Raw genomic sequence first — 26,812 nt, forward strand, 5'->3', positions numbered from 1 at the left:
GAGAGAGGGATGGTTTGTTCTTATGTGTCTGTCGGTTGGCGGGGGAACCGCTGGTTTCACTTGGACTCACTCGTGGCTGCACTCAGCGGATGGGTCCCTCTCGGCTTTCATCTGGAGCTTCACAGCATGTGGTCTTAGGGTCCCCAGGGGGCCAGCCCCCATTCACAACCTTTCCTGTTCCTGCGCCTGTCATGTCTGCTAACATCCCATTGGCCAAAGCAAGTCACATGACCAGACAGAGTCCATTTGGGAAGGGCCTGCATAAGGGAGGGGTACTGGGAGGGATATTGGGGGCCACACCATGACAATCTACAGTAGTGAGAATAGTGAGGAGCCTTGAATTTATATAGAACTTGTGAGACCAAATATTGCACAAGCCAACAAAGGAGATGAAGAAATAGCCCTAACTGGTTTGGTTCAGTAGATAGAAGGTTGGCCCTCAGACTGAAGGGTCCCAGGTTCAGTTCCAATCAAGGGCGCATGCCTGGGGTGCAGGCTCAATCCCCAGTAGGGGACGTGCAGGAGGCAACCGATCAATGTGTTTTTTTGACATCGATGTTTCTGTCTTTCCCTCTCTCTTCCACTCTCTTTAAAAATCAATGGGGGAAACTAAATAAAAAATAAAATAAAAATAATAGAGAGAGAAGAAAACAATCAATGGAAAAATATCCTCAGGTGAGGGTTAAAAAACAAAAAAAAAGACTCTACATAAGCACATTATTGGGGGGAAACTCGTTCTGCCTCAACTAGACCCGAGGCTATAATGGATTCTTTTTTATTTTAGGAAGAGTTATTTTATTTTTTAATATTTTTATTAATTTCAGAGAGGAGGGGAGAGGGAGAGAAACATCAGTGATGAGAGAGAATCATTGATTGGCTGCCTACTGCACACCCCCTACTGGGCATCAAGCCGGCAACCTGGGCATGTGCCTTTGACTAGAGTCAAATCTGGGCCCCCTCAGTCCGCAGGCTGACGCTCTAGCCCAGTGATGGCGAACCTTTTGAGCTCGATGTGTCAGCATTTTGAAAAACCCTAACTTAACTCTTGTGCCGTGTCACATATAGAAATTTTTTGATATTTGCAACCACAGTAAAACAAAGACTTATATTTTTGATATTTATTTTATATATTTAAATGTCATTTAACAAAGAAAAATCAACCAAAAAAATGAGTTTGCCTGTCACCTCTGACACACATGTCAGGTTTGCCATCACTGCCCTAGCCACTGAGCAAAACAAGCCAGGGCTTGATTTTTTTAAAATAAATTCTTTATTGTTGAAAGTTGCATGTCTCCTTCCCCCATCGCCCTGTCCCAGCCCCTGTGGTCTGTGTCCATTGGTTCTGCCACTGCAGGCACCCAGTCCTTCGGCTGCTCTCTACAGTGGATTGTTAGCTCCGTCCTTTATTGATCCCAACAGTGGTTCTCAACCTTCCTAACGCCGCCACCCTTTAATACAGCTCCTCATGTTGTGGTGACCCCCAATTTCATTGTTACAAATTGAACGTCATTAAAGCATAGTGATTAATCACAAAAACAATATGTAATTATATATGTATTTTCCTATGGTTTTAGGCGACCCCTGTGAAAGGGTCGTTTGATCCCCAAAGGGGTCGCGACCCACAGGTTGAGAACCTCTGGATTCCAACTCCTTCCCCTAGAGTCTAGGGGCCTAGGCCAGCCCCTGCAGGTCTAAGAGGCTCCCCTGCTGGGGCTGCGCAGCCCTTTCCCTCTAAGTCCCTGGGCTCTGGTGCTCCCTGGGCACTGGTGCTCCCTGGGATCTGGTTCTCCCTGGGTTCTGGTTCTCCCTGGGCACTGGTGCTCCCTGGGCACTGGTTCTCCCTGGGCTCTGGTTCTCCCTGGGCTCTGGTTCTCCCTGGGCAGTGCTGCTCCCTGGGCTCTGGTGCTCCCTGGGCTCTGGTGCTTCCTGGGCTCTGGTTGTCCGTGAGGCCGGAAGGCGGGTGCCCGCAGCGCTCAGCGGTCTGGCCCTGAGCTGCTCCTCCCGGGGAGGCTGGTGGCTGAGCACACGGTGCTGGTGATCCGTGTGGGATGCCCTGAGGGTTCTCCCTGGTGGGGAGCGCGGCACGGAGTCCCCGATTCAGGGTGTCCCCCCTGCTCCTCAGGGAGCAGCAATGTCAGCGCCTCCTGGTCGTGGGGCCGAGGGCCTGCGGGAGTCTGATGGCTCCTCCCTGGTGGGTGCCCATGGTGAGAAGCCCCACAGGCCCCGGGAGTCACGGCAGGTTAGTGGGTGCTTCTGGGGTGCCCCCTGCACTCCTTCATCCCCCTTCTCCCCCCCCAACACACACACATGAAGTAACAGGAACCCTCAGCAGAAGGGCCTCTCTAGGCCGGAAGCCATGTGGGCAGGTCCGGGTTCTGCAGGGCCTTCTCCTGGAGGCTCCCAGAGGCGGGGAGGGGTGGGGGGAGCTCCATGGGAGCCGCCGGGTTTCATCCTCACATAAGGAGAGGTGCTTATTGCTTTTAATTATCTGTTTTAATATATCTTATTGATTTCAGAGAGAAGGGAGGGAGAGATAGAAACATGAGTGATGAGAGAGAATCACTGATCAGCTGCCTCCTGCACGGCCCCCACTGGGGATCAAGCCCACAACCCGGGCCTGTGCCCTGAGCAGGAATCCAACTGCCACCTCCTGGTTCACAGGTTAGTGCTCAACCACTGAGCCACCCCGGCCTTAATCCTCACCCAAAGATTTCTTGTTTTTATTCATTTAGAGAGAGAGACAGACAGACAGACAAACAGACATCAATGTGAGTGAGAAACATTGACCTGTTGCCCCCAAATGCACCCCAACCAGGGATGGGCCTGAGAGCAGGGAAGTGCCTGACCGGGAAGAACCAAACCCTTTTGGTCCAGGACCATGCTCCAATCACCTGAGCCACCGCCCAAGACCCCCCCCCCCTGCCCCCGCCCCCGGATTTACAGATTTTCAGGAAGAGACACACAGACCCGCACGGCTTCACTGCGGCGAGCGAGAGAAGGCGACGCAAGTGACAGTGACGCCTGAGGAGGAGGCTTTCCCAGATTTTATTAGTCAGAGCCCAGAGACCGGGGCCAGGGCCAAACAGACATCAGGGCTCGTCCTCAAGGGAACGTTTCGAGAAAATCCTCTTGATTCCCCTGCCAGCCTTCTCGATCCCGCTCCCAATCGAGCGTCTGTTGTTCCAGAGGATTAGGCCCCATCTAACCAAAGGCCAGATTGCGACGTCCTTGATCTGTGCAGGGGGAGGAAACGGGCTCCATGTGGGGCTGGGCCAGATCAGGAGCCCCCACCTGCACCCCCTTCCCGGGCCAGCGAGGCGCCTTGGGGCCCGGCTCCCCCTCTGCCTGTGACCTTGGGAGCCTGCGGTGGAGCCCCCACCCCTTAAACAGATGAGGAAACTGAGGCGCAGAGATGCCCAGTGGCCTCACCAGGTCACAGGCCCGTCCAGCAAGCCGGGGAGAGCCGGGCTGAAAGCTCATCAGCGCAGTGAGCGGCTCCCCAGCCTCAGCAGGAACCTTCTGGAAGGTGGCTGCCTGCCCCTGCTGGGCCTCACCCGGAGTCTGAGGCTGCTGGTTGGGGGGCTCGGAGGGGGCCTTTCTAACAGGCTCCTGGGCAGGGACCGCACTCAGATCCAGGCTGGGGCTGGGGGAGGAGGAGAGGGGGCTACCTGGGCCCAGGACGCTCCAGGCACCACACCCATCAGCCCCCAGGTCTCAGAAGGGGCCGCTCACCTCCTCGCAGTGGACGTCATAGTAGTCAGTGTCCTGGTCCAGGGTGACGGTCCCCGCGCACGCCTTCACCAGCTGCAAGGGCGCAGGTCACACCTCCACCCGGTGCTGAGCCCTCCCGGCCGCCCCGTCCCTGGGAATGTGGCCCGAGGCCTCCTGTGCAGCATCTCGGGGCGCCCCAGCCCCCAGCTCACCCCGTTCTCCTTGAAGTCACACTGCTCGGGGGGCTCCTGCGTGGTCCTGGGGCACACGGTCTCCTTCAGGGTGAAGCTCACCGGCTTCGGGGTGTCTGGGTTCAGGTCCTGGCGGGAGAGAAAGTGGGGAGACCAGGGATGGGCCTCTGCTTGGTTCCCTGGTCTCACCCCCCCCCCCCAAAGAGAACAGCCGTCAGCAGCCCCTGCCCTGTCCCTGGCGCTGGTTTGGTGCTGGGTGTGGGCAGGGGGGAGAGGGCAGAGCCCGCACAGCTCCAAGGGGACCCGGGGCGCAGGGCCTCCTGGGGCCTCCTATGTGGGACGCAGATGAGCTCAGGACACTCAAAGCAGGGCCGTGCCCTTGTCCGCTTGGCTCAGGGCACCTTCAGTCCAGGGTTCAATTCCTGGGCAAGGGCACCTGCCCGGGCTGCAGGCTGGATCCCCAGGAGGGGGCGTGCAGGAGGCAGCCGATCAATGAATCTCATCAGGGATGTTTCTCTCTCTCTCCCTCTCCCTTCCTCCCTGAAATCAATAAGAATCTATTTAGCCCTGGCCGGTGTGGCTCAGTGGGTTTGCTCGTGCATGAGGCAACCCATAGATGTGTCTCTCACATCGGTATTTCTCTCCATCTTTCCCTCTCTCTTCCACTGTCTCTAAAAATCAATGGAGAAATATCCTCAGGTGAGGATTTTAAACTAATAATTATAATAAAATGAAAACAAAAATAGATTTTTAAAAATAAATAAATAAAGCAGGGAGTCACAGCCCAGTCCCGATGGCCTGCTCTTCCCTGGGACCCCAGAAGCCCTGAAGCCTGAGTGGGGGGTTGGCGGGGACCTCATGGCACAGAATAGATTCGCAGGCGGGGGCGGCCTCTGGGAGGGGAAACAGCCCTGGCAGGTGCCCTGGGGGAGGGGGGACCCCTGGAGGGAGCAGCCTCCTTGAGAGAAGCCAAGCAGAAGCCAAGGGAGTGGCAGAGGCCAGAGCAGAGCCCCTCCCGCCCCCCACTCACGCCCTGGGGCTGCGGGTCCTGCTGCAGGAGGCGGTAGAGGCTGGCCTCCCGGGAGCGCTGGTTGAAGCCCTGCACAGCCAGGCGCACCGCCTCCTGGTAGCTCAGGGCCCGGGCGGCGGCCGGAGGAAGGGGCATGGCCAGGCCCAGCAGCAGCAGCAGCAGCGGCCAGCGCCCCCAGCACAGGCTGTTCCTCTGGGTCGCCATGTCCCCGAGTGGAGTCCCCCCAGCACGCAGGGCCCCCTTTATGCAGCCCTACTGGCCCCCCTGCCCGGGCCCGGCGGCTGGGCTTGCCTCAGCTCCCTGTTGCCTCACAGGCTGCTGCTCGGTGGGCGAGGTCTCTCCTGGGCAACGTGAAGAAATGGTTTCCCCATCTCCCCACCTGCTCCTTCTTCCTGCTGGGACACTTTCCCTCCCCTCCCCACCCCCACCCCCCTGCCTGGCTCCTGCACCCCCTCACTTCCTCCCCGCTGAATGCAGCCTCACCCTCCAGACACCACCTCCTCCAGGCTCTGGGCTGCCCCAGACCACAGTCACCATCCTCACCTTCCTCACCTTCCTCACCATCGTTATGGGGCTCTTTGGCTGCTGATGACGCATTTCACACACACATACCCGCCTTCAGGAGCCCCCCACCCTCTGCTGGCATCAGGGCCTGGAGTCATTTTTTTTTAAATACATTTTTATTGATTTCAGAGAGGAAGGGAGAGGAGTGAGAGACAGAAACATCAATGATGAAAGAGAACCATGGATTGGCTGCCTCCTGCACACCCCAAACTGAGGATCGAGCCCACAACCTGGGCATATGTCCCTGACCAGCATTAGAATTGTGACCTCCTGGTTCATAGGCTGACAATCAACCACTGAGCCCTGCAGGGCGGGCAGGGCCTGGAGTCTCCTTGCTCCCATGGCCCTCCCCCCAGCCCTGCAGGCCCCAGGCGCCAGGCTGCTGCAGACGCCGCCCCAGTGGGCGCACGGAGCCACCTGCTCTCTCCCGTCTCCCCTGACACGCCGGCCACCAACCAAGCCCTCCCTGACCTCCAGCCGGACGGGGCCACCGTCTCCTCTCTGCTCCCGCAGCCTTCGGACGTCTCTTCCGATTTGATCCCAGATGAGCCCGGTCAGTGCTCTAGTGGCGACAGGCCCGGGCGGCAGCAGGGAGGAAGCACCTGGGAGAGGAGAGGCAGCGTGCCAGGGGCCCAGCGGCAGCATGGACGTGCAGGCCAGCGCCCCTGGGAGTGGCCGTGCGGCCAGGAGGCCTGGGTCGCTGCTGGCCTCTTGGCCGGGGGCCTCTTGGGGTTTGGACATCTGGGGTGGAGGGTGCTGTTGCGCACTCGGCCTCGGGAGAAGGAAGGAGAAATGGGCTTGTGTGCAACCTGGTTTCACAGCCGGGATTGCCCCAGGGGCTCTGGACCAAGCCTGGATTGCACACGGGCCCTGGATAGTGGCCGGGAGGAAGTCAGCCCAGGACACCGGCCCCTCAGCTCTCTCCTGGATGCCTCAGCTTTAGTTCTGGCTTCAGGGTCCCCAAGGAGCCACCAGGGGAGGAGAAGGCATCAGTGCTGCCCCTTAGCCCAGGGCAGGGACCCGCACAGTCCTGCTTCCTCTAGGGCAGACCCCACCCCTCAGAGCGCCTTTCCCACTGGCCACAGGGACCTCTGCCTGGGCCAGCCCCCCACACGCCTCCCGCTCCGAATCAGCAGAGCCAGGGGCTTCCCCAGGTCCCCTGACGCCTGCAAGTCAGGACGGGGCCCGGGGGTGCCGACCCTCTCTGGCCCACAGCACAGGGTCCCGGCTTCCAGCCTCCAGGCTGAGCCCCAGCCAGGCCGGTGCGTGCGGGTGGGCGTCCACCACCCAGGAGGGAGGCTGACCACACCCTCAGAAGCCATGGCCGCCTCTCCCCTGGGGAGCGAGGGGGCTCTCCCCAGCCTGCCTTTTCCACAGAGTCTCTCTCATGAACAAGGTGATCAGAAGATTCCAGGGGAGACCAGCTGGCGTGGCTCAGGGGTTGAGCACGGACCTATGAACCGGGAGGTCGGGGTTCAATTCCCACTCAGAACACATGCCCAGGTTGTGGGCTCCATCCCCAGTGTGGGGCGTGCAGGGGGCAGCCGATCAATGATTCTCTCTCATCACTGATGTTTCTGGGGAAGCGGCTACCGCGTTTGGACAGGTTCAAGCCTCAGACTAATGAGAGGGCTCAGTCCTCTCGTGGCAGAGCCCTCCCGGCACCAGGACAGCCAAAGGCTATGGTTGTGAGCTTGGCCTGATGGTCCGAGCCTGTGGCCCACGTGGCTGAGTGATGTGGGCTGCGGGAGGTGCGGTAACAAAGCTTGATCAGGTGCCTGTAACTGAGTGGATTCGAGACCCGCGAGAACGTTGTAACCACGCCGTCACTTTGCCTCGTGGAATCTGCTATAACATAAGGGCTCGGCTTGCAGGCACTGGCGCTGTCGCTATCTCTCCATCAGAGGGGACAGCGTCCCACCCAGACCCAGCTTTCTTCCCTTGTCGGTCTTTTCTCCATCCTTCACCGCCCCCTCTCGGGCTCCCGAACCTGGCTGAGCTGGCTCAGCAGTTTCTATCTCCCTCTCCCTTCTTCTCTGAAATTAATATAAAAATTTTTTTTAAAGAAGATTCTAGGGGAGTCCTGATCAAAAAGGGGAAAATCTGACAGCTCCCCAGGAAGCTTTAACACAGTGGTTTTCAAAGTGTGAGCCTCAGGCCATTAGCCTCACAACTCCTGGGAACTTGTTGGAAATGGAAATTCAAAACACACACACACACACACACACACACACACACACACTCACACACCCCTTTTCATGAACCCAGAATCACACTCTGTGCCCATGAAGTCATCTCTCCTTCCTCACTCCTTCCATCCCCTGTGAACACTGATCTGCTTTCTATTTCTAAGGATCTGTCTGTTCTGGTTCTAGCTTCTCAGACGAATCAAGCCCAGCTGGAGAGGCTCAGGGGTTGAGTATTGACCTATGAAGCAGGAGGTCATGGTGGGTTCCCATCAGGGCACAGGCCTGGGTTGCTGGCTCCATCCGCAGTGTGGGGCGTGCAGGAGGCAGCTGATCCATAATTCTCTCTCATCATTGAAGTTTGTGTGTCTCTCTCTCTCCTTCTCCCATTGTGCTGGGCTGCATATCTCGCACTTCGGCCAGGCGGGGCAGGCTGTCCTCCAACACACAGGTAAGAAGGTGCTGACATCAGGCCAGGCCTTGAGATATGGTCTCATGGCCCCCTCCCAGCATGCAGGCCTTCTTTCTCAGAAGGCCCGGAAGTCTCATCCCAAATTTGGGAGACAAAGAACTGGAAAAAGTAAAATTAAAGAGAATTTCCTCCATATTGGGGGCCCAGAATTTGAAAGACACATTTTTCTCTGGGCCTCCACAGAATTTAATAATAAAATGTGACTCCTGTAGTCGGCACCGCAATTCAGCCTCTGCTTCGGCAGGGTGCTGTAACTGTAGTCACTGGCCAGCTTCATAAAGGCTCCTAAATTTTGATCTGAGTCCCTGGTGGTGGTCTCTGTGGGTCACCCCATTCCACCATCCTCTCTGAAATCAATTTAAGAAATATGTTTAAGAAATAAAAGGAATCAGCCCTAACCAGTTTGGCTCAGTGGAGAGAGCGTCGGCCTGCGGACTGAAGGGTCCCGGGTTTATTCTGGTCAAGGGCATGTACCTTGGTTGCAGGCACATCCCAGTAGGGGGTGTGCAGGAGGCAGCTGATCGATGTTTCTCTCTCATCGATGTTTCTAAATCTCTATGCCTGTCCCTTCCTCTCTGTAAAAAATCAATAAAAAAATTTATTTTAAAAAGAAATAAAAGGAATCAAGGTGTGACTTTTGTGTTAGTCGGTTGAGAGGGATTGGTTGACAATAAATGAAATGTGTAACACGAATAGGACGTTCCTGAGAGGCAGGAGGGACTAGGACAGCCTTGAATAAATGAATAAATGAATAAAACTAAAAAATAATATGAGTAAAACTAAAAAATAAATGAATAAAACTAAAAAAAAAAAGACCGTACCCTTTTATGTAATGATGTTTACTTTGAATTTATATTAGTTCACGCAAACATGAACTATGTTTTTGTTTGCCATCCATGCTTTTGTTCCGGCCCTCGGTCCAGTTTAAGAACCCATTGTGGCCCTCGAGTCAAAACGTTTGCCCACCCCTGGACTAGGAGCTCAGGAAACAGGAGCGGAAAGACCCTGAGGATGAAACGGGGACGGGAAAGCCGACCCAAGAGTGGGTGCAGCGCTGGTCCCCGGGGACACGTGGCCCAGCCTGGAGGCCGCGGGCTGGGCATGGGCCTGCTGGACTCCAAAGCCCAGTGTCCGCCTTCCAGGGAGACCACCCCTGGGCGGGTCCACATTTGCATATGGCTTCAGGGCTTCCTGCTCTTGTCAGGAGGGCTCCTGGGAGGAGCCTGGAGCAAAGGAATCCTGAAGGCTCTCTCCTTCCCCCTGGGTGCAGCCACCCAGAGTGGGACCTGGGGTCTGACAGTGTCCAAGGCTGCCCCCCGGGTCGAGCTTGGGGGCCACATGCTCTGCATGGAGCTCAGCATGTCTATCACAGAGCCAGGGACTGGCTCAGCCACAGCCTCTATCCAGGACTCAACATCCGCCCCGGCCGGTGTTGCTCAGTGGAGAGAGCGTCGGCCTGCAGACCAGAGGGTCCCGGGTTCCATTCCTTCAAGGGCACATGCCTGGGTTGCAGGCTCCTGCCTGGCCCAGGCCCAGGTTGGGGCTCGTGCAGGAGACAACCAATCGACGTATTTCTTTGACATTGATGTTTCTGTCTTTCCCTCTCTCTGCCACTCTCTCTAAAAATCAGTGGTGAGGGAAATAAATAAATATAAAAAAATAAAATAAATATAAGAGAGAGAGAGATAGAGAGAAGAGAAAAATCAATGGAAAAGTATTCTCGGGTGAGGATAAAAAAACGAGAAAAAAGACTCAACATAAGCACATTATTGGGGAGAAACTCATTCTGCCTCAACTAGACCTGAGGCTATAATGGATTCTTTTTTATTTTAGGAAGAGTTATTTTATTTTTTAATATGTTTATTGATTTCAGAGAGGAAGGGAGAGGGAGAGAAACATCAATGATGGGAGAGAATCATTAATCGGCTGCCTCCTGCACGCCCCCTACTGGGCATCGATCCTGAAACTGGAGCATGTGCCCTTGAGTGGAATTAAATCTGGGATCCATGGTCCGCAGGCTGACGCTCTAGCCACTGAGCCAATCCAGCCAGGGCTTGATTCTTTTTTTAAATAAATCCTTTATTGTTGAAAGTGTTCCGTATGTCTCCTTCCCCCGTCGCCCTGTCCCAGCCCCTGCGGTCAGTGTCCATTGGTTCTGCCACGTGCAGGCACCCGGTCCTTCGGCTGTTCCAGGCGGGCGCCCGCGGCGCTCAGCGGTCTGGCCCAGGGCCGCTCCTCCCGGGGAGGCTGGTGGCTGAGCACACGGTGCTGGTGATCCGCGTGGGATGCCCTGAGGGTTCTCCCTGATGGGGAGCGCGGCACGGAGTCCCCGGTTCAGGGTGTCCCCCTGCTCCTCAGGGAGCAGCAATGTCAGCGCCTCCCGGTCGTGGGGCCGAGGGCCTGCGGGAGTCTGATGGCTCCTCCCTGGTGGGTGCCCATGGTGAGAAGCCCACAGGCCCCGGCAGTCACGGCAGGTTAGTGGGTGCTTCTGGGGTGCCCCCTGCACTCCTTCATCCCCCTTCTCCCCCCCCACCCCCCCCCACACACACATGAAGTAACAGGAACCCTCAGCAGAAGGGCCCCTCTAGGCCGGAAACCATGTGGGCAGGTCCGGGTTCTGCAGGGCCTTCTCCTGGAGGCTCCCAGAGGCGGGGAGGGGCGGGGGGAGCTCCATGGGAGCCGCCGGGTTTCATCCTCACATAAGGAGAGGTGCTTATTGCTTTTAATTATCTGTTTTAATATATTTTATTGATTTCAGAGAGAAAGGGAGAGAGAGATAGAAACATGAGTGATGAGAGAGAATCACTGATCAGCTGCCTCCTGCACGGCCCCCACTGGGGATCAAGCCCACAACCCGGGCCTGTGCCCTGAGCAGGAATCCAACTGCCACCTCCTGGTTCACAGGTTAGTTAGTGCTCAACCACTGAGCCACCCCGGCCTTAATCCTCACCCAAGGATTTCTTGTTTTTATTGATTTTGAGAGAGAGAGAGAGAGAGAGAGAGAGATCAATGTGAGTGAGAAAAATTGACCTGTTGCCCCCAAATACACCCCCAACCAGGGATGGGCCTGAGAGCAGGGAAGTGCCTGACCGGGAAGAACCAAACCCTTTCGGTCCAGGACGATGCTCCAATCACCTGAGCCTCCGCCGAAGGCCTCCCCCGGCCCCCCATTTACTGATTTTCAGGAAGAGACACACAGAGCCGCGCGGCTTCACTGCGGCGAGCGAGAGAAGGCGACACAAGTGACAGTGACGCCTGAGGAGGAGGCTTTCCCAGATTTTATTGGTCAGAGCCCAGAGGCCGGAGCCAGGGCCAAACAGACATCAGGGCTCCCCCTCCGGTGAGGGTTTTCGGAAAAATTCCTTGATTCTCCTGCCAAAACTCTTGATCTTTTCCCAAACCTTCTTTTTAGCATTCTTGATGCGTTCCCCTAGATTCTCAGCATTCAATTTGACGTCCTTGATCTGTGCAGGGGGAGGAAATGGGCTTCATGTGGGGCTGGGCCGAATCAGGAGCCCCCACCTGCACCCCCTTCCCGGGCCAGCGAGGCGCCTCGGGGCCCGGCTCCCCCTCTGCCTGTGACCTTGGGAGCCTGCGGTGGAGCCCCCACCCCTTAAACAGATGAGGAGACTGAGGCCCGGAGATGCCCAGTGGCCTCCCCAGGTCACAGGCCCGTCCAGCAAAGCCGGGGAGGAGCCGGGCTGAAAGCTCATCACCCGCAGTGAGCGGCTCCCCAGCCTCAGCAGGAACCTTCTGGAAGGTGGCTGCCTGCCCCTGCTGGGCCTCACCCGGAGTCTGAGAAAGCTGGTCGGGGGGCTCGGAGGGGGCCTTTCTAACAGGCTCCTGGGCAGGGACCGCACTCAGATCCAGGCTGGGGATGGGGGAGGAGGGGAGGGGGCTGCCTGGGCCCAGGACGCTCCAGGCGCCACACCCATCGGCCCCCAGGTCTCAGAAGGGGCCGCTCACCTCCTCGCAGTGGACGTCATAGTAGTCAGTGTCCTGGTCCAGGGTGACGGTCCCCGCGCACGCCTTCACCAGCTGCAAGGGCGCAGGTCACACCTCCACCCGGTGCTGAGCCCTCCCGGCCACCCCATCCCTGGGAATGTGCCCCGAGGCCTCCTGTGCAGCATCTCGGGGCGCCCCAGCCCCCAGCTCACCCCGTTCTTCTTGAAGTCACACTGCTCAGGGGGCTGCCGCGTGGTCCTGGGGCACACGGTCTCCTTCAGGGTGAAGCTCACCGGCTTCGGGGTGTCTGGGTTCAGGTCCTGGCAGGAGAGAAAGTGGGGAGACCAGGGATGGGCCTCTGCTTGGTTCCCTGGTCTCACCCCCCGCCCCCCAAAGAGAACAGCCGTCAGCAGCCCCTGCCCTGTCCCTGGCGCTGGTTTGGTGCTGGGTGTGGGCAGGGGGTAGAGGGCAGAGCCCGCACAGCTCCAAGGGGACCCGGGGCGCAGGGCCTCCTGGGGCCCCCTGTGTGGGCGGCAGATGAGCTCAGGACACTCAAAGCAGGGCCGTGCCCTCGTCCGCTTGGCTCAGGGCACCTTCAGTCCAGGGTTCAATTCCTGGGCAAGGGCACCTGCCCGGGCTGCAGGCTGGATCCCAAGAGGGGGCGTGCAGGAGTCAGCTGATCAATGAATCTCATCATGGATGTTTCTCTCTCTCTCCCTCTCTCTTCCTCCCTGAAATCAATAAAAACCTATTTAGCCCTGGCCAGTGTTGCTCAGTGGATAGAGCGTCAGTCTGCAGACCAAAGGGTCCCGGGTTCAATACTGGTCATGGGCCCATATCTCCATTGCAGGCTCCTCCCCGGCCCAGGCCTGGTAAGGGTTTTTGTAGGAGGCAACCAATCCATGTGTCTCTTTCACATCGATATTTCTCCGTCTTTCCCTCTCTCTTCCACTGTCTCTGAAAATCAATGGAAAAATATCCTCGGGTTAGGTTTTTTAAATAATAATAAAAATATATCTACATGTACATATTAAAAATAAATAAATAAAGCAGGGAGTCACAGCCCAGCCCCGATGGCCTGCTCTTCCCTGGGACCCAGAAGCCCTGAAGCCTGAATGGGGGGTTGGGGGGACCTCATTGCACAGAATAGACTCACAGGCAGGAGAGGCCCCTGGGAGGGGACACAGCCCTGGCAGGTGACCTGGAGGAGGGGGACCCCTGGAGGGAGCAGCCTCCCTGAGGGCGGCCAAGCAGAAGCCAAAGGAGTGGCAGGAGGCCAGAGCAGAGCCCCTCCCGCCCCCCACTCACGCCCTGGGGCTGCGGGTCCTGCTGCAGGAGGCGGTAGAGGCTGGCCTCCTGGGAGCGCTGGTTGAAGCCCTGCACAGCCAGGCGCACCGCCTCCTGGTAGCTCAGGGCCCGGGCGGCGGCCGGAGGCAGGGGCATGGCCAGGCCCAGCAGCAGCAGCAGCAGCGGCCAGCGCCCCCAGCACAGGCTGTTCCTCTGGGTCGCCATGTCCCCGAGTGGAGTCCCCCCAGCACGCAGGGCCCCCTTTATGCAGCCCTACTGGCCCCCCTGCCCGGGCCGGCGGCTGGGCTTGCCTCAGCTCCCTGTTGCCTCACAGGCTGCTGCTCGGTGGGCGAGGTCTCTCCTGGGCAACGTGAAGAAATGGTTTCCCCATCTCCCCACCTGCTCCTTCTTCCTCCTGGGACACTTCCCCCTTCCCCACCCCCCCACCCCCCACCCCCCGCCTGGATCCTGCACCCCCTCCCTTCCTCCCCGCTGAATGCAGCCTCACCCTCCAGACACCACCTCCTCTAGTAGCCAGGCTGCCCCAGACCACAGGCGCCATCGTCACCATCGTCACCATCCTCACCATCGTCATCATCATCACCATCCTCACCATCGTCACCTTCACCATCCTCACTGTCACCATCTTCACTGTCACCATCGTCACCATCGTCACCATCGTCACCATCCTCACCATCCTCACCTTCCTCACCATCGTCACCATCCTCACCATCGTCACCATCGTCACCATCCTCACCATCCTCACTATCCTCACCTTCCTCACCATCGTCACCATCCTCACCATCCTCACCTTCCTCACCATCGTCACCATCCTCACCATCGTCACCTTCATCACCATCCTCACCATCCTCACCATCCTTACCATCCTCACCATCGTCACCTTCCTCACCATCGTCACCATCGTCACCATCCTCACCATCCTCACCATCCTCACCTTCCTCACCATCCTCACCATCCTCACCATCCTCACCATCCTCACCATCCTCACCATCCTCAATTCCTCACCATCGTCACCATTCTCACCATCCTCACCATCCTCACCTTCCTCACCTTCCTCACCATCCTCACCTTCCTCACCATCCTCACCATCCTCTCCATCCTCACCATCCTCACCATCCTCATCTTCCTCACCTTCCTCACCATCCTCACCATCCTCACCTTCCTCACCATCCTCACCATCCTCTCCATCCTCACCATCCTCACCATCCTCATCTTCCTCACCTTCCTCACCATCCTCACCATCCTCACCATCCTCACCATCCTCTCCATCCTCACTATCCTCACCATCCTCACCATCCTCACCATCCACTCCATCCTCACCATCCTCACCTTCATCATCATCCTCACCATCCTCACCATCCACTCCATCCTCACCATCCTCACCATCGTCACCATCGTCACTATCCTCACCTTCCTCACCATCGTCACCATCGTCACCATCCTCACCATCCTCACCATCCTCACCTTCCTCACCATCGTCACCATCCTCACCATCCTCACCATCCTCACCATCCTCACCATCCTCACCATCCTCAATTCCTCACCATCGTCACCATTCTCACCATCCTCACCATCCTCACCTTCCTCACCTTCCTCACCATCCTCACCTTCCTCACCATCCTCACCATCCTCTCCATCCTCACCATCCTCACCATCCTCATCTTCCTCACCTTCCTCACCATCCTCACCTTCCTCACCATCCTCACCATCCTCTCCATCCTCTCCATCCTCACCATCCTCATCTTCCTCACCTTCCTCACCTTCCTCACCATCCTCACCTTCCTCACCATCCTCACCATCCTCTCCATCCTCTCCATCCTCACCATCCTCATCTTCCTCACCTTCCTCACCATCCTCACCATCCTCACCTTCCTCACCATCCTCACCATCCTCTCCATCCTCACCATCCTCACCATCCTCACCATCCTCTCCATCCTCACCATCCTCATCTTCCTCACCTTCCTCACCATCCTCACCATCCTCACCTTCCTCACCATCCTCACCATCCTCACCATCGTCACCATCCTCACCATCCTCACCATCCTCACCATCCTCACCATCCTCACCATCCTCACCATCGTCACCATCCTCACCATCCTCACCTTCCTCACCATCGTTATGGGGCTCTTTGGCTGCTGATGACGCATTTCACACACACATACCCGCCTTCAGGAGCCCCCCACACTCTGCTGGCATCAGGGCCTGGAGTCATTTTTTTTAAAATGCATTTTTATTGATTTCAGAGAGGAAGGGAGAGGAGTGAGAGACAGAAACATCAATGATGAGAGAGAACCATGGATGGGCTGCCTCCTGCACACCCCACACTGGGGATCGAGCCCACAACCTGGGCATGTGTCCCTGACCAGCATTAGAATTGTCACCTCCTGGTTCATAGGCTGACAATCAACCACTGAGCCCTGCAGGCCCCAGGCGCCAGGCTGCTGCAGATGCCGCCCCAGTGGGCGCACGGAGCCACCTGCTCTCTCCCGTCTCCCTGACACTCCGGCCACCAACCAAGCCCTCCCTGACCTCCAGCCGGACGGGGCCACCGTCTCCTCTTTGCTCCCGCAGCCTTCGGACGTCTCTTCCGATTTGATCCCAGATGAGCCCGGTCAGCGCTCTAGTGGCAACAGGCCCGGGCGGCTGCAGGGAGGGAGCACCTGGGAGAGGAGAGGCAGCGTGCCAGGGGCCCAGCGGCAGCATGGACGTGCAGGCCAGCGCCCCTGGGAGTGGCCGTGCGGCCAGGAGGCCTGGGTCGCTGCTGGCCTCTTGGCCTGGGGGCCTCTTGGGGTTTGGACATCTGGGGTGGAGGGTGCTGTTGCGCACTCGGCCTCGGGAGAAGGAAGGAGAAATGGGCTTGTGTGCAACCTGGTTTCACAGCCGGGATTGCCCCAGGGGCTCTGGGCCAAGCCGGGATTGCACACGGGCCCTGGATAGTGGCCGGGAGGAAGTCAGCCCAGGACACCGGCCCCTCAGCTCTCTCCTGGATGCCTCAGCTTTAGTTCTGGCTTCAGGGTCCCCAAGGAGCCACCAGGAGAGGAGAAGGCATCAGTGCTGGCCCTTAGCCCAGGGCAGAGACCCGCCCAGTCCTGCTTCCTCTAGGGCAGACCCCACCCCTCAGAGCGCCTTTCTCACTGGCCACAGGGACCTCTGCCTGGGCCAGGCCCCCACACGCCTCCCGCTCCGAATCAGCAGAGCCAGGGCTTCCCCAGGTCCCCTGACGCCTGCAAGTCAGGACGGGGCCCGGGGGTGCCGACCCTCTCTGGCCCACAGCACAGGGTCCCGGCTTCCAGCCTCCAGGCTGAGCCCCAGCCAGGCCGGTGCGTGCGGGTGGGCGTCCGCCACCCAGGAGGGAGGCTGACCACACCCTCAGAAGCCATGGCCGCCTCTCCCCTGGGGAGCGAGGGGGCTCTCCCCAGCCTGCCTTTTCCATAGAGTCTCTGTCACGAACAAGGTGATCAGAAGATTCCAGGGGAGCCCACCTGGCGAGGCTCAGGGGTTGAGCATGGACCTATGAACCGGGAGGTCGGGGTTCGATTCCCACTCAGAGCACATGCCCAGGTTGTGGGCTCCATCCCCAGTGTGGGGCGTGCAGGGGGCAGCCGATCAATGATTCTCTCTCATCACTGATGTTTCTGTGGAGAGCAGCTACAGCGTTTGGACAGGTTCAAGCCTCGGACTAATGCAGTGGCTCTCAACCTGTGGGTCCCGACTCCTTTGGGGGTCGAACGGCCCTTTCATAGTTGTGGCCTAAGACCATCGGAAAACACATATATAATCACGTAATGTTTTGTGATTAATCACTATGCTTTAATTATGTTCAATTTGTAACAATGAAAATACATCCTGCCCTGACCGGTTGGCTCAATGGATAGAGCATTGGCCTACGGACTGAAGGGTCCCAGGTTTGATTCCAGTCAAGGGCCTGTACCTTGGTTGCGGGCACATCCCCAGTAGGGGGTGTGCGGGAAGTAGCTGATCAATGTTTTTCTCTCATCGATGTTTCTAACTCTCTATCCCTCTCCCTTCCTCTCGGTAAAAAATCAATAAAACATATTTAACAAAGAAAATACATCCTGCATATCAGATATTTATATGACAATTCATAACAGTAGCAAAATTATAGTTATGAAGTAGCAACGAAAATAATGTTATGGTTGGGGGTCACCACAACATGAGGAGCTGTAATTAAAGGGTCGCGGCGTCAGGAAGGTTGAGAACCACTGCATTAGTCACTAATGAGAGGGCACAGTCCTCTCGTGGCAAAGCCCTCCCGGCACCATGACAGCCAAAGGCTATGGTTGTGAGCTTGGCCTGATGGTCCGAGCCTATGGCCCACGTGGCTGAGTGATGTGGGCTGCGGGAGGTGCAGTAACAAAGCTTGATCAGGTGCCTGTAACTGAGTGGATTCGAGACCCGCGAGAACGTTGTAACCACGCCGTCACTTTGCCTCGTGGAATCTGCTATAACATAAGGACTCGGCTTGCAGGCACTGGCGCTGTCGCTATCTCTCCATCAGAGGGGACAGCGTCCCACCCAGACCCAGCTTTCTTCTCTTGTCGGTCTTTTCTCCATCCTTCACCGCCCCCTCTCGGGCTCCCGAACCTGGCTGAGCTGGCTCAGCAGTTTCTATCTCCCTCTCCCTTCCTCTCTGAAATCAATAAAAAAAAAAAATTTTTTTAAAGAAGATTCTAGGGGAGTCCTGATCAAAAAGGGGAAAATCTGACAGCTTCCCCGGAAGCTTTAACACAGTGGTTCTCGAAGTGAGGGCCCCAGACCATTAGCCTCACAACTCCTGGGAACTTGTTGGAAATGGAAATTCAAAACACACTCACACACACACACACACACACACACACACACACTCACACTCACACACCCCTTTTCATGAACCTGGAATCACACTCTGTGCCCATGAAGTCATCTCCCCTTTCTCCCTCCTTCCATCCCCTGTGAACACTGATCTGCTTTCTATTTCTAAGGATCTGTCTGTTCTGGTTCTAGCTTCTCAGACGAATCAAGCCCAGCTGGAGAGGCTCAGGGGTTGAGTATTGACCTATGAAGCAGGAGGTCATGGTGGGTTCCCATCAGGGCACAGGCCTGGGTTGCTGGCTCCATCCCCAGTGTGGGGCCTGCAGGAGGCAGCTGGTCAATAATTCTGACTCATTATTGAAGTTTGTCTCTCTCCCTCCTTCTCCCATCCTCTCTGAAATAAAAAAATATATATCCTATCTAATAATAGACAAACATGGTAATTGACAGTACCTTCGCTACGCCTCCCATTGGCTAATTAGGGTAATATGCAAATTAACTGCCAACAAAGATGGCCATTAATTTACATACAGAGGCACAATGCTGGGAGGCGAAAGGGGAAGGACGGACAAGCCACCTGCTGCTGATGGTGATCGGAAATCCAGGCGACAGACAAGAGCCGGGTGGCCCGTGATTGGAGAGCTGGGGCTGCCTTTGCCCACCCTCCAGCCTGTGATTGGAGAACCGGGGCTGCCTTTGCCAGCTCCCGGCCAGTGATCGGAGAAGTACCTGTATTTTTTTTTTCAAGGTATCTGTATTTTTAATAATTTCTTGTCATGGTAAAAGGATTTTACATTACGATCCAAGGGTGGTGGGGTGAGGAGAAGGAGCAGCAGAACAATCCAACAAACAAGAAGGGAAACAGAAATGCATGGTGGAAGGGATTTGAACGGTGGGTAGGGGCATTGCCCAACTAAAAGGCAATTGGTTTGTTACTGAGTACTATTCATGGGAAGACAGCATCCTGACTCCTTCTCTATACAGCATGTTGGGAGAAAAAATGCTGCATCCAGGTGGAAATATGATTAGGGGTTGTAAGACAGACAGGGAAAGAAGTCAGAAATAGACACTAAGAGAGTCACTGGCTGGCTGGCTGCAAATACTGACTCTCCAGTAGTGATAGAATAAAAAAGTGGGGGATATCTCTGGAAGATTCAAGAGATAGGGGGCAACTCTTCTAGGGTTTTGACTTGCCCAGCAGATTTCCACATACACACATGTACACGCCTATGTTTGCATGCACACACATATACACATAACTGACTGCCCTCCCTGGAAGTACAGAAGAAGAAGAAGCTTCCAGAAGAAGAAGCCGCCCACCTTTGGTCCAGGCGCCAGCGCCTGCGGCTGGCTGCAGCCGAGGAGACGGAAAAGCCACCTGCCCGAGGTCCCAGGCTGCAGCCACCCGGAGAAGCTGCCAGCCCTGTGATCCAGGGCGCCAGAGCCTGTGGCCAGGGAAATAGGTTCCCTCTTCTCCTACTGCAGTCATTACTTCAATATTCCCCTTCTGAATTTCTCTCCTGTGCTGCAACCCAACTCCACTTTTCACCGGAAGGATATGGAACAGAGAGAGCAGCGTTAAAAGCTTACATTTTTAAGCCGGTAAGGTTGGTACGTAAACATATAAATGGAAAACTAGAGTCCTTAAGGTAACAAAGGACAGGGACAGCGCATGACCTATTATATCCAGCAATCCATATGGGGACTGGAAACTTTGCAATGATGACAATTAGTGAAGATATGAATCAACTAAAACAGTTGGCAGGGACAATTCTTCCATCTTTGAAAATATCTACATCAAATCTGTTTAAATAGATTTTCATCTGCATAATATGACACATTTTGACAAGACCACCACCACCAATGTGGTCAGTGCTGTGCCGATAAATGTTTAATAACTGAGGGACACCCCCCCCCCCCCGGCCCCGTGAGTGCACGAATTTTTGTGCACCGGGTTACTAGTATTTAAGAGATAAAAGCAATCAGCCCTAACCAGATTGGCTCAGTGGAGACAGCATTGGCTCAGTGGAGAGAGGGTTCTATTCCGGCCAAGGGCATGTACCTGGGTTGCAGACACATCCCCAGTGGGAGATGTGCAGGAGGCAGCTGATCGATGTTTCTCTCTCATCGATGTTCCTAACTCTCTATCTCTCTCCCTTCCTCTCTGTAAAAAATCAATAACATATATTAAAAAAAATATCAATGAAATGTATTTTTTAAAAAAGAAATAAAAGGAATCAAGGTGTGACTTTTGTGTTAGTCAGTTGAGAGGGTTGGTTGACAATAAATAAAATGTGAGGCAGGAGGGACTAGGAGCTCAGGAAACAGGAGCGGAAAGACCCTGAGGATGAAACAGGGACGGGAAAGCCGACCCAAGAGTGGGTGCAGCGCTGGTCCCCCGGGGACACCTGGCCCAGCCTGGAGGCTGCGGGCTGGGCATGGGCCTATGGACTCCAAAGCCCAGTGTCCGCCTTCCAGGGAGACCACCCCTGGGCGGGTCCACATTTGCATATGGCTGCAGGGCTTCCTGCTCTTGTCAGGAGGGCTCCTGGGAGGAGCCTGGAGCAAAGGAATCCTGAAGGCTCTCTCCTTCCCCCTGGGTGCAGCCACCCTGAGTGGGACCTGGGGTCTGACAGTGTCCAAGGCTGCCCCCCGCGTCGAGCTTGGGGGGCACATGCTCTGCATGGAGCTCAGCATGTCTATCACAGAGCCAGGGACTGGCTCAGCCACAGCCTCTATCCAGGAGTCAACATCCGCCCCTGCCGGTGTGGCTCAGTGGAGAGAGCGGCGGCCTGCAGACCAGAGGGTCCCGGGTTCCATTCCTTCAAGGGCACATGCCTGGGTTGCAGGCTCCTCCTGGCCCAGGCCCTGGTTGGGGCTCGTGCAGGAGACAGCCAATCGACGTGTTTCTTTGACATCGACGTTTCTGTCTTTCCCTCTCTCTGCCACTCTCTCTAAAAATCAATGGGGTTGGGGGAATAAATATAAAATAAGATAAAATAAAATAAAATAGCCCTAACCGGTTTGGCTTAGTGGATGGAGCATCGGTCTGCGGACTCAAGGGTCCCAGGTTCATACAGGTGAAGGGCATGTACCTTGGTTGCGGGCCAATCCCCAGTAGGGGGTGTGCAGGAGGCAGCTGATCGATGTTTCTCCCTCATCGATGTTTCTAACTCTCTATCCCTTTCCTTTCCTCTCTGTAAAAAATCAATAAAATATATAAAAAAATAAAATAAAAATAATAGAGAGAGAGAGAAGAAAAAAATCAATGGGAAAATATCATTGGGTGAGGATTAAAAAAAAAAAGACACAAGTACATTTTTGGGGAGAAACTCATTCTACCTCAACTAGACCAGAGGCTATAATGGATTCTTTTTTATTTTAGAAAGAGTTATTTTATTTTTTAATATTTTTATTGATTTCAGAGAGGAAGGGAGAGGGAGAGAAACATCAGTGAAGAGAGAATCATTGATCAGTTCCTCCTGCACGCCCCCTACTGGGCATGGAACCCGCAACCCGGGCATGTGCCCTTGACTGGAATTGAATCTGGGATCCATGGTCCGCAGGCTGACGCTCTAGCCACTGAGCCAATCCAGCCAGGGCTTGATTCTTTTTTTAAATAAATCCTTTATTGTTGAAAGTGTTCCGTATGTCTCCTTCCCCCGTCGCCCTGTTCCAGCCCCTGCGGTCAGTGTCCATTGGTTCTGCCACGTGCAGGCACCCAGTCCTTCGGCTGTTCCAGGCGGGCGCCCGCGGCGCTCAGCGGTCTGGCCCAGGGCCGCTCCTCCCGGGGAGGCTGGTGGCTGAGCACACGGTGCTGGTGATCCGCGTGGGATGCCCTGAGGGTTCTCCCTGGTGGGGAGCGCGGCACAGAGTCCCCAGTTCAGGGTGTCCCCCCTGCTCCTCAGGGAGCAGCGATGTCAGCGCCTCCCGGTCGTGGGGCCGAGGGCTGCGGGAGTCTGATGGCTCCTCCCTGGTGGGTGCCCATCGTGAGAAGCCCCACAGGCCCCGGGAGTCATGGCAGGTTAGAGGGTGCTTCTGGGGTGCCCCCTGCACTCCTTCATCCCCCTTCTCCCCCCGCAACACACACACATGAAGTAACAGGAACCCTCAGCAGAAGGGCCCCTCTAGGCCGGAAACCATGTGGGCAGGTCTGGGTTCTGCAGGGCCTTCTCCTGGAGGCTCCCAGAGGCCGATGGGGGCGGAGAGGGGGGGTGGGGAGACATCTGGGCTCCTGCTTCTTTCCTCCTGACCTGAGGGTGTGTGCTTATTGATTTTATTTCTTTCTTTATTTTAATAAATCTTAATTGATTTCAGAGAGAAGGGAGAGGGAGGGAGAGATAGAAACATGAGTGATGAGAGAGAATCACTGATCAGCTGCCTCCTGCACGGCCCCCACTGGGGATCAAGCCCACAACCCGGGCCTGTGCCATGAGCAGGAATCCAACTGCCACCTCCTGGTTCACAGGTTAGTGCTCAACCACTGAGCCACCCCCGCCTTAATCCTCATCCAAGGATTTCTTGTTTTTATTGATTTTGAGAGAGAGAGAGAGAGAGAGAGAGAGAGAGAGAGAGAGACATCAATGTGAGCGAGAAACTTTGACCTGTTGCCTCCCAAATGCACCCCAACCAGGGATGGGCCTGAGAGCAGGGAAGTGCCTGACCGGGAAGAACCGAACCCTTTCGGTCCAGGACCATGCTCCAATCACCTGAGCCACCGCCCAAGACCCCCGCCCCCCTGCCCCCGCCCCCAGATTTACAGATTTTCAGGAAAAGAGACACACAGAGCCGCACGGCTTCACTGCGGCGAGCGAGAGAAGGCGACGCAAGTGACAGTGACGCCTGAGGAGGAGGCTTTCCCAGATTTTATTGGTCAGAGCCCAGAGGCCGGGGCCAGGGCCAAACAGACATCAGGGCTCCCCTTCGGGCAAGAGGTTTGTCTAAAGGTTCCTGATTCTCCCACCAAGTTTCTCCAGGGATTCCCCAAACTTGTATCCACCTCTCTTGAAGGCTCTGCGCAGCCCCCGGAAGTTGAATCCAACGCCCTCGATCTGAGCAGGGGGAGGAAACCGGCTCCATGTGGGGCTGGGCTGGATCAGGAGCCCCCACCTGCACCCCCTTCCCGGGCCAGTGAGGCGCCTCGGGGCCCGGCTCCCCCTCTGCCTGTGACCTTGGGAGCCTGCGGTGGAGCCCCCACCCCTTAAACAGATGAGGAAACTGAGGCGCAGAGATGCCCAGTGGCCTCACCAGGTCACAGGCCCGTCCAGCAAAGCCGGGGCGGAGCCGGGCTGAAAGCTCATCAGCCCAGTGAGCGGCTCCCCAGCCTCAGCAGGAACCTTCTGGAAGGTGGCTGCCTGCCCCTGCTGGGCCTCACCCGGAGTCTGAGGCTGCTGGTCGGGGGGCTCGGAGGGGGCCTTTCTAACAGGCTCCTGGGCAGGGACCGCACTCAGATCCAGGCTGGGGCTGGGGGAGGAGGGGGAGGGGGCTGCCTGGGCCCAGGACGCTCCAGACGCCACACCCATCGGCCCCCAGGTCTCAGAAGGGGCCGCTCACCTCCTGGCAGACGAAGTCAAAGTAGCCGGTGTCCTGGTCCAGGGTGACGGTCCCCGCGCACACCTTCACCAGCTGCAAGGGCGCAGGTCACACCTCCACCCGGTGCTGAGCCCTCCCGGCCGCCCCGTCCCTGGGAATGTGGCCCGAGGCCTCCTGTGCAGCATCTCGGGGCGCCCCAGCCCCCAGCTCACCCCGTTCTCCTTGAAGTCACACTCCTCGGGGGGCTGCCGCGTGGTCCTGGGGCACACGGTCTCCTTCAGGGTGAAGCTCATGGGCGTCGGGGTGTCTGGGTTCAGGTCCTGGCGGGAGAGAAAGTGGGGAGACCAGGGATGGGCCTCTGCTTGGTTCCCTGGTCTCCCCCCGCCCCCCAAAGAGAACAGCCGTCAGCAGCGCCTGCCCTGTCCCTGGCGCTGGTTTGGTGCTGGGTGTGGGCAGGGGGGAGAGGGCAGAGCCCGCCCAGCTCCAAGGGGACCCGGGGCGCAGGGCCTCCTGGGGCCCCCTGTGTGGGCGGCAGATGAGCTCAGGACACTCAAAGCAGGGCCGTGCCATCGTCCCTTTGGCTCAGGGCACCTTCAGTCCAGGGTTCAATTCCTGGGCAAGGGCACCTGCCCGGGCTGCAGGCTGGATCCCCAGGAGGGGGCGTGCAGGAGGCAGCCGTTCAATGAATCTCATCATGGATGTTTCTCTCTCTCTCCCTCTCTCTTCCTCCCTGAAATCAATAAAAACCTATTTAGCCCTGGCCAATGTTGCTCAGTAGATAGAGCGTCAGCCTGCAGACCAAAGGGTCCCGGGTTCAATACTGGTCAAGGGCCCATATCTCCATTGCACGCTCCTCCCCGGCCCAGGCCTGGTAAGGGTTTTTGTAGGAGGCAACCAATCCATGTGTCTCTCACATCGATATTTCTCCGTCTTTCCCTCTCTCTTCCACTGTCTCTGAAAATCAATGGAAAAATATCCTCGGGTTAGGATTTTTAAATAATAATAAAAATATATCTACATGTACATATTAAAAATAAATACATAGAGCAGGGAGTCACACCCCAGCCCCGATGGCCTGCCCTTCCCTGGGACCCAGAAGCCCTGAAGCCTGAGTGGGGGGTTGGGGGGACCTCATTGCACAGAATAGATTCACAGGCGGGTCCGCCTCTGGGAGGGGACACAGCCCTGGCAGGTGCCCTGGAGGAGGGGGGACCCCTGGAGGGAGCAGCCTCCTTGAGAGAAGCCAAGCAGAAGCCAAGGGAGTGGCAGAGGCCAGAGCAGAGCCCCTCCCGCCCCCCACTCACGCCCTGGGGCTGCGGGTCCTGCTGCAGGAGGCGGTAGAGGCTGGCCTCCCGGGAGCGCTGGTTGAAGCCCTGCACAGCCAGGCGCACCGCCTCCTGGTAGCTCAGGGCCCGGGCGTCGGCAGGAGGCAGGGGCATGGCCAGGCCCAGCAGCAGCAGCAGCAGCGGCCAGCGCCCCCAGCACAGGCTGTTCCTCTGGGTCGCCATGCCCCTGAGTGGAGTCCCCCCACCACGCAGGGCCCCCTTTATGCAGCCGGACTGGCCCCCCTGCCCGGGCCCGGCGGCTGGGCTTGCCTCAGCTCCCTGTTGCCTCACAGGCTGCTGCTCGGTGGGCGAGGTCTCTCCTGGGCAACGTGAAGAAATGGTTTCCCCATCTCCCCACCTGCTCCTTCTTCCTCCTCGGACACTTCCCCCTTCCTCACCCCCATCCCTGCGCCTGGCTCCTGCACCCCCTCCCTTCCTCCCCGCTGAATGCAGCCTCACGCTCCAGACACCACCTCCTCTAATATCCAGGCTGCCCCATACCATAGTCACCATCCTCACCATCCTCACCATCGTCACCATCGTCACCATCCTCACCATCCTCACCATTGTCACCATCCTCGTCATCGTCACCATCCTCACCATCTTCATCATCCTCACCATCCTCACCATCCTCACCATAATCACCATCCTCACCATCCTCACCATCGTCACCATCCTCACCATCTTCACCATCCTCACCATCGTCACCATCCTCACCATCCTCACCATCTTCACCATCGTCACCATCCTCACCATCTTCACCATCATCACCATCCTCACCATCTTCACCATCGTCACCATCCTCACCATCATCGTCATCGTCACCATCCTCACCATCCTCACCATTGTCACCGTCACCATCCTCACTGTCACCATCGTCACCATCCTCACTGTCACCATCCTCACCATCGTCACCATCCTCATCATCTGCTGGGGTCCAACCCCCGCACGTCCAGGGGTCCCCAAAGGTGTGGACCGAGTCGACGAAGAAGGAATGACATGGAGACAGCATTCAACTGATCAGCAGCCTAGCCAGGATCTCTAGCCAGAATCTCCAGTGAAGTTCTGGTCTGGATCTCCAGCGAATTTCTGGTTAGGATCTCCAGCCAGGCTCTGTGTCCATGTTCTCTTGCTAGGTTCTCCAGCCAAGTACAGTCACCAGGTTCTAGTCAGGTCCTCTTGCCATGTTCTATCCAGGTTCTGTAGCCAGGTTGTGTCTCTAGGATCTTCAGCCAGGTTCTGTCACAAGGTTCTGTCTCTAGGTTCTGTTGCCAGTTTCTGTCCAGGATCTTTTGCCATGTTCTCTCCAGCGAAGTTCTTCTGTCTCTAGGTTCTGTGTAGGTTCTGTGTCCTGTTGTCTTGTTACATCTGTATTTATACCAGTTGATTCCAATCCTATCAATCTCTATTCCAAAGGTTAGGGCGTTTCATATCTCCATTCCAGGGAGTAAAGATTATGTAGCTTAAGCATGATTCTTCGTAGTTAAAGTGATTAATTACCCGCCTGGCACTTAGTTGAGGGGTTTTATTCCCTCCATAACTTCAGGGGAAAATCCCTACCTGGGGAAACAACCTTTCTCAGAGGGGAGACCTTGGTTAAAACACATAGTGCCAAGAAGGTGAGCAAACATATTAAGAACAGTATGCCATATATGCCAGGTCCCTTGAAGCATCAACCATCCTCACCATCCTCACCATCCTCACCTTCCTCACCATTGTTATGGGGCTCTTTGGCT

General features: G+C 56.5%; 2 protein-coding genes across 4 annotated transcripts; both read right to left on the reverse strand.

Annotated features, from left to right (window-relative positions):
• Window positions 1–3,026: 3,026 nt before the first annotated feature.
• Window positions 3,027–5,147, reverse strand: LOC308529999 (protegrin-2-like). The gene is made up of 4 exons (XM_081106414.1): window positions 4,933–5,147; window positions 3,924–4,031; window positions 3,733–3,804; window positions 3,027–3,233 (listed from the first exon to the last, which is right to left on the reverse strand). The coding sequence occupies exons 1-4, from the start codon at window positions 5,134–5,136 to the stop codon at window positions 3,090–3,092; spliced, it is 528 nt and encodes a 175-aa protein (XP_080962540.1). The 5' UTR covers window positions 5,137–5,147; the 3' UTR covers window positions 3,027–3,089.
• A 6,270-nt stretch (window positions 5,148–11,417) lies between these two features.
• LOC308530000 (protegrin-5-like) lies at window positions 11,418–25,266 on the reverse strand (the record flags this gene model as incomplete). 3 transcript variants are annotated; one of them, XM_081106416.1, is made up of 4 exons in its annotated part: window positions 11,418–11,618; window positions 12,121–12,192; window positions 12,312–12,419; window positions 25,056–25,259. In XM_081106416.1, 4 exons carry the CDS (start codon window positions 25,257–25,259, stop codon window positions 11,478–11,480), a joined length of 525 nt encoding a protein of 174 aa, XP_080962542.1. In that variant the 3' UTR covers window positions 11,418–11,477. The 3 variants fall into 3 exon arrangements, with proteins under 3 accessions (XP_080962542.1, XP_080962541.1, XP_080962543.1); XM_081106415.1 differs by lacking the exon at window positions 25,056–25,259 and adding an exon at window positions 13,408–13,736; XM_081106417.1 differs by lacking the exons at window positions 11,418–11,618; window positions 12,121–12,192; window positions 12,312–12,419 and adding exons at window positions 23,070–23,270; window positions 23,773–23,844; window positions 23,964–24,071 and having other exon boundaries at window positions 25,056–25,266.
• Window positions 25,267–26,812: the final 1,546 nt, after the last annotated feature.

Source organism: Myotis nattereri, assembly GCF_964212035.1.
Source record: "Myotis nattereri genome assembly, chromosome: 14".
Lineage (NCBI taxonomy): Eukaryota > Metazoa > Chordata > Mammalia > Chiroptera > Vespertilionidae > Myotis > Myotis nattereri.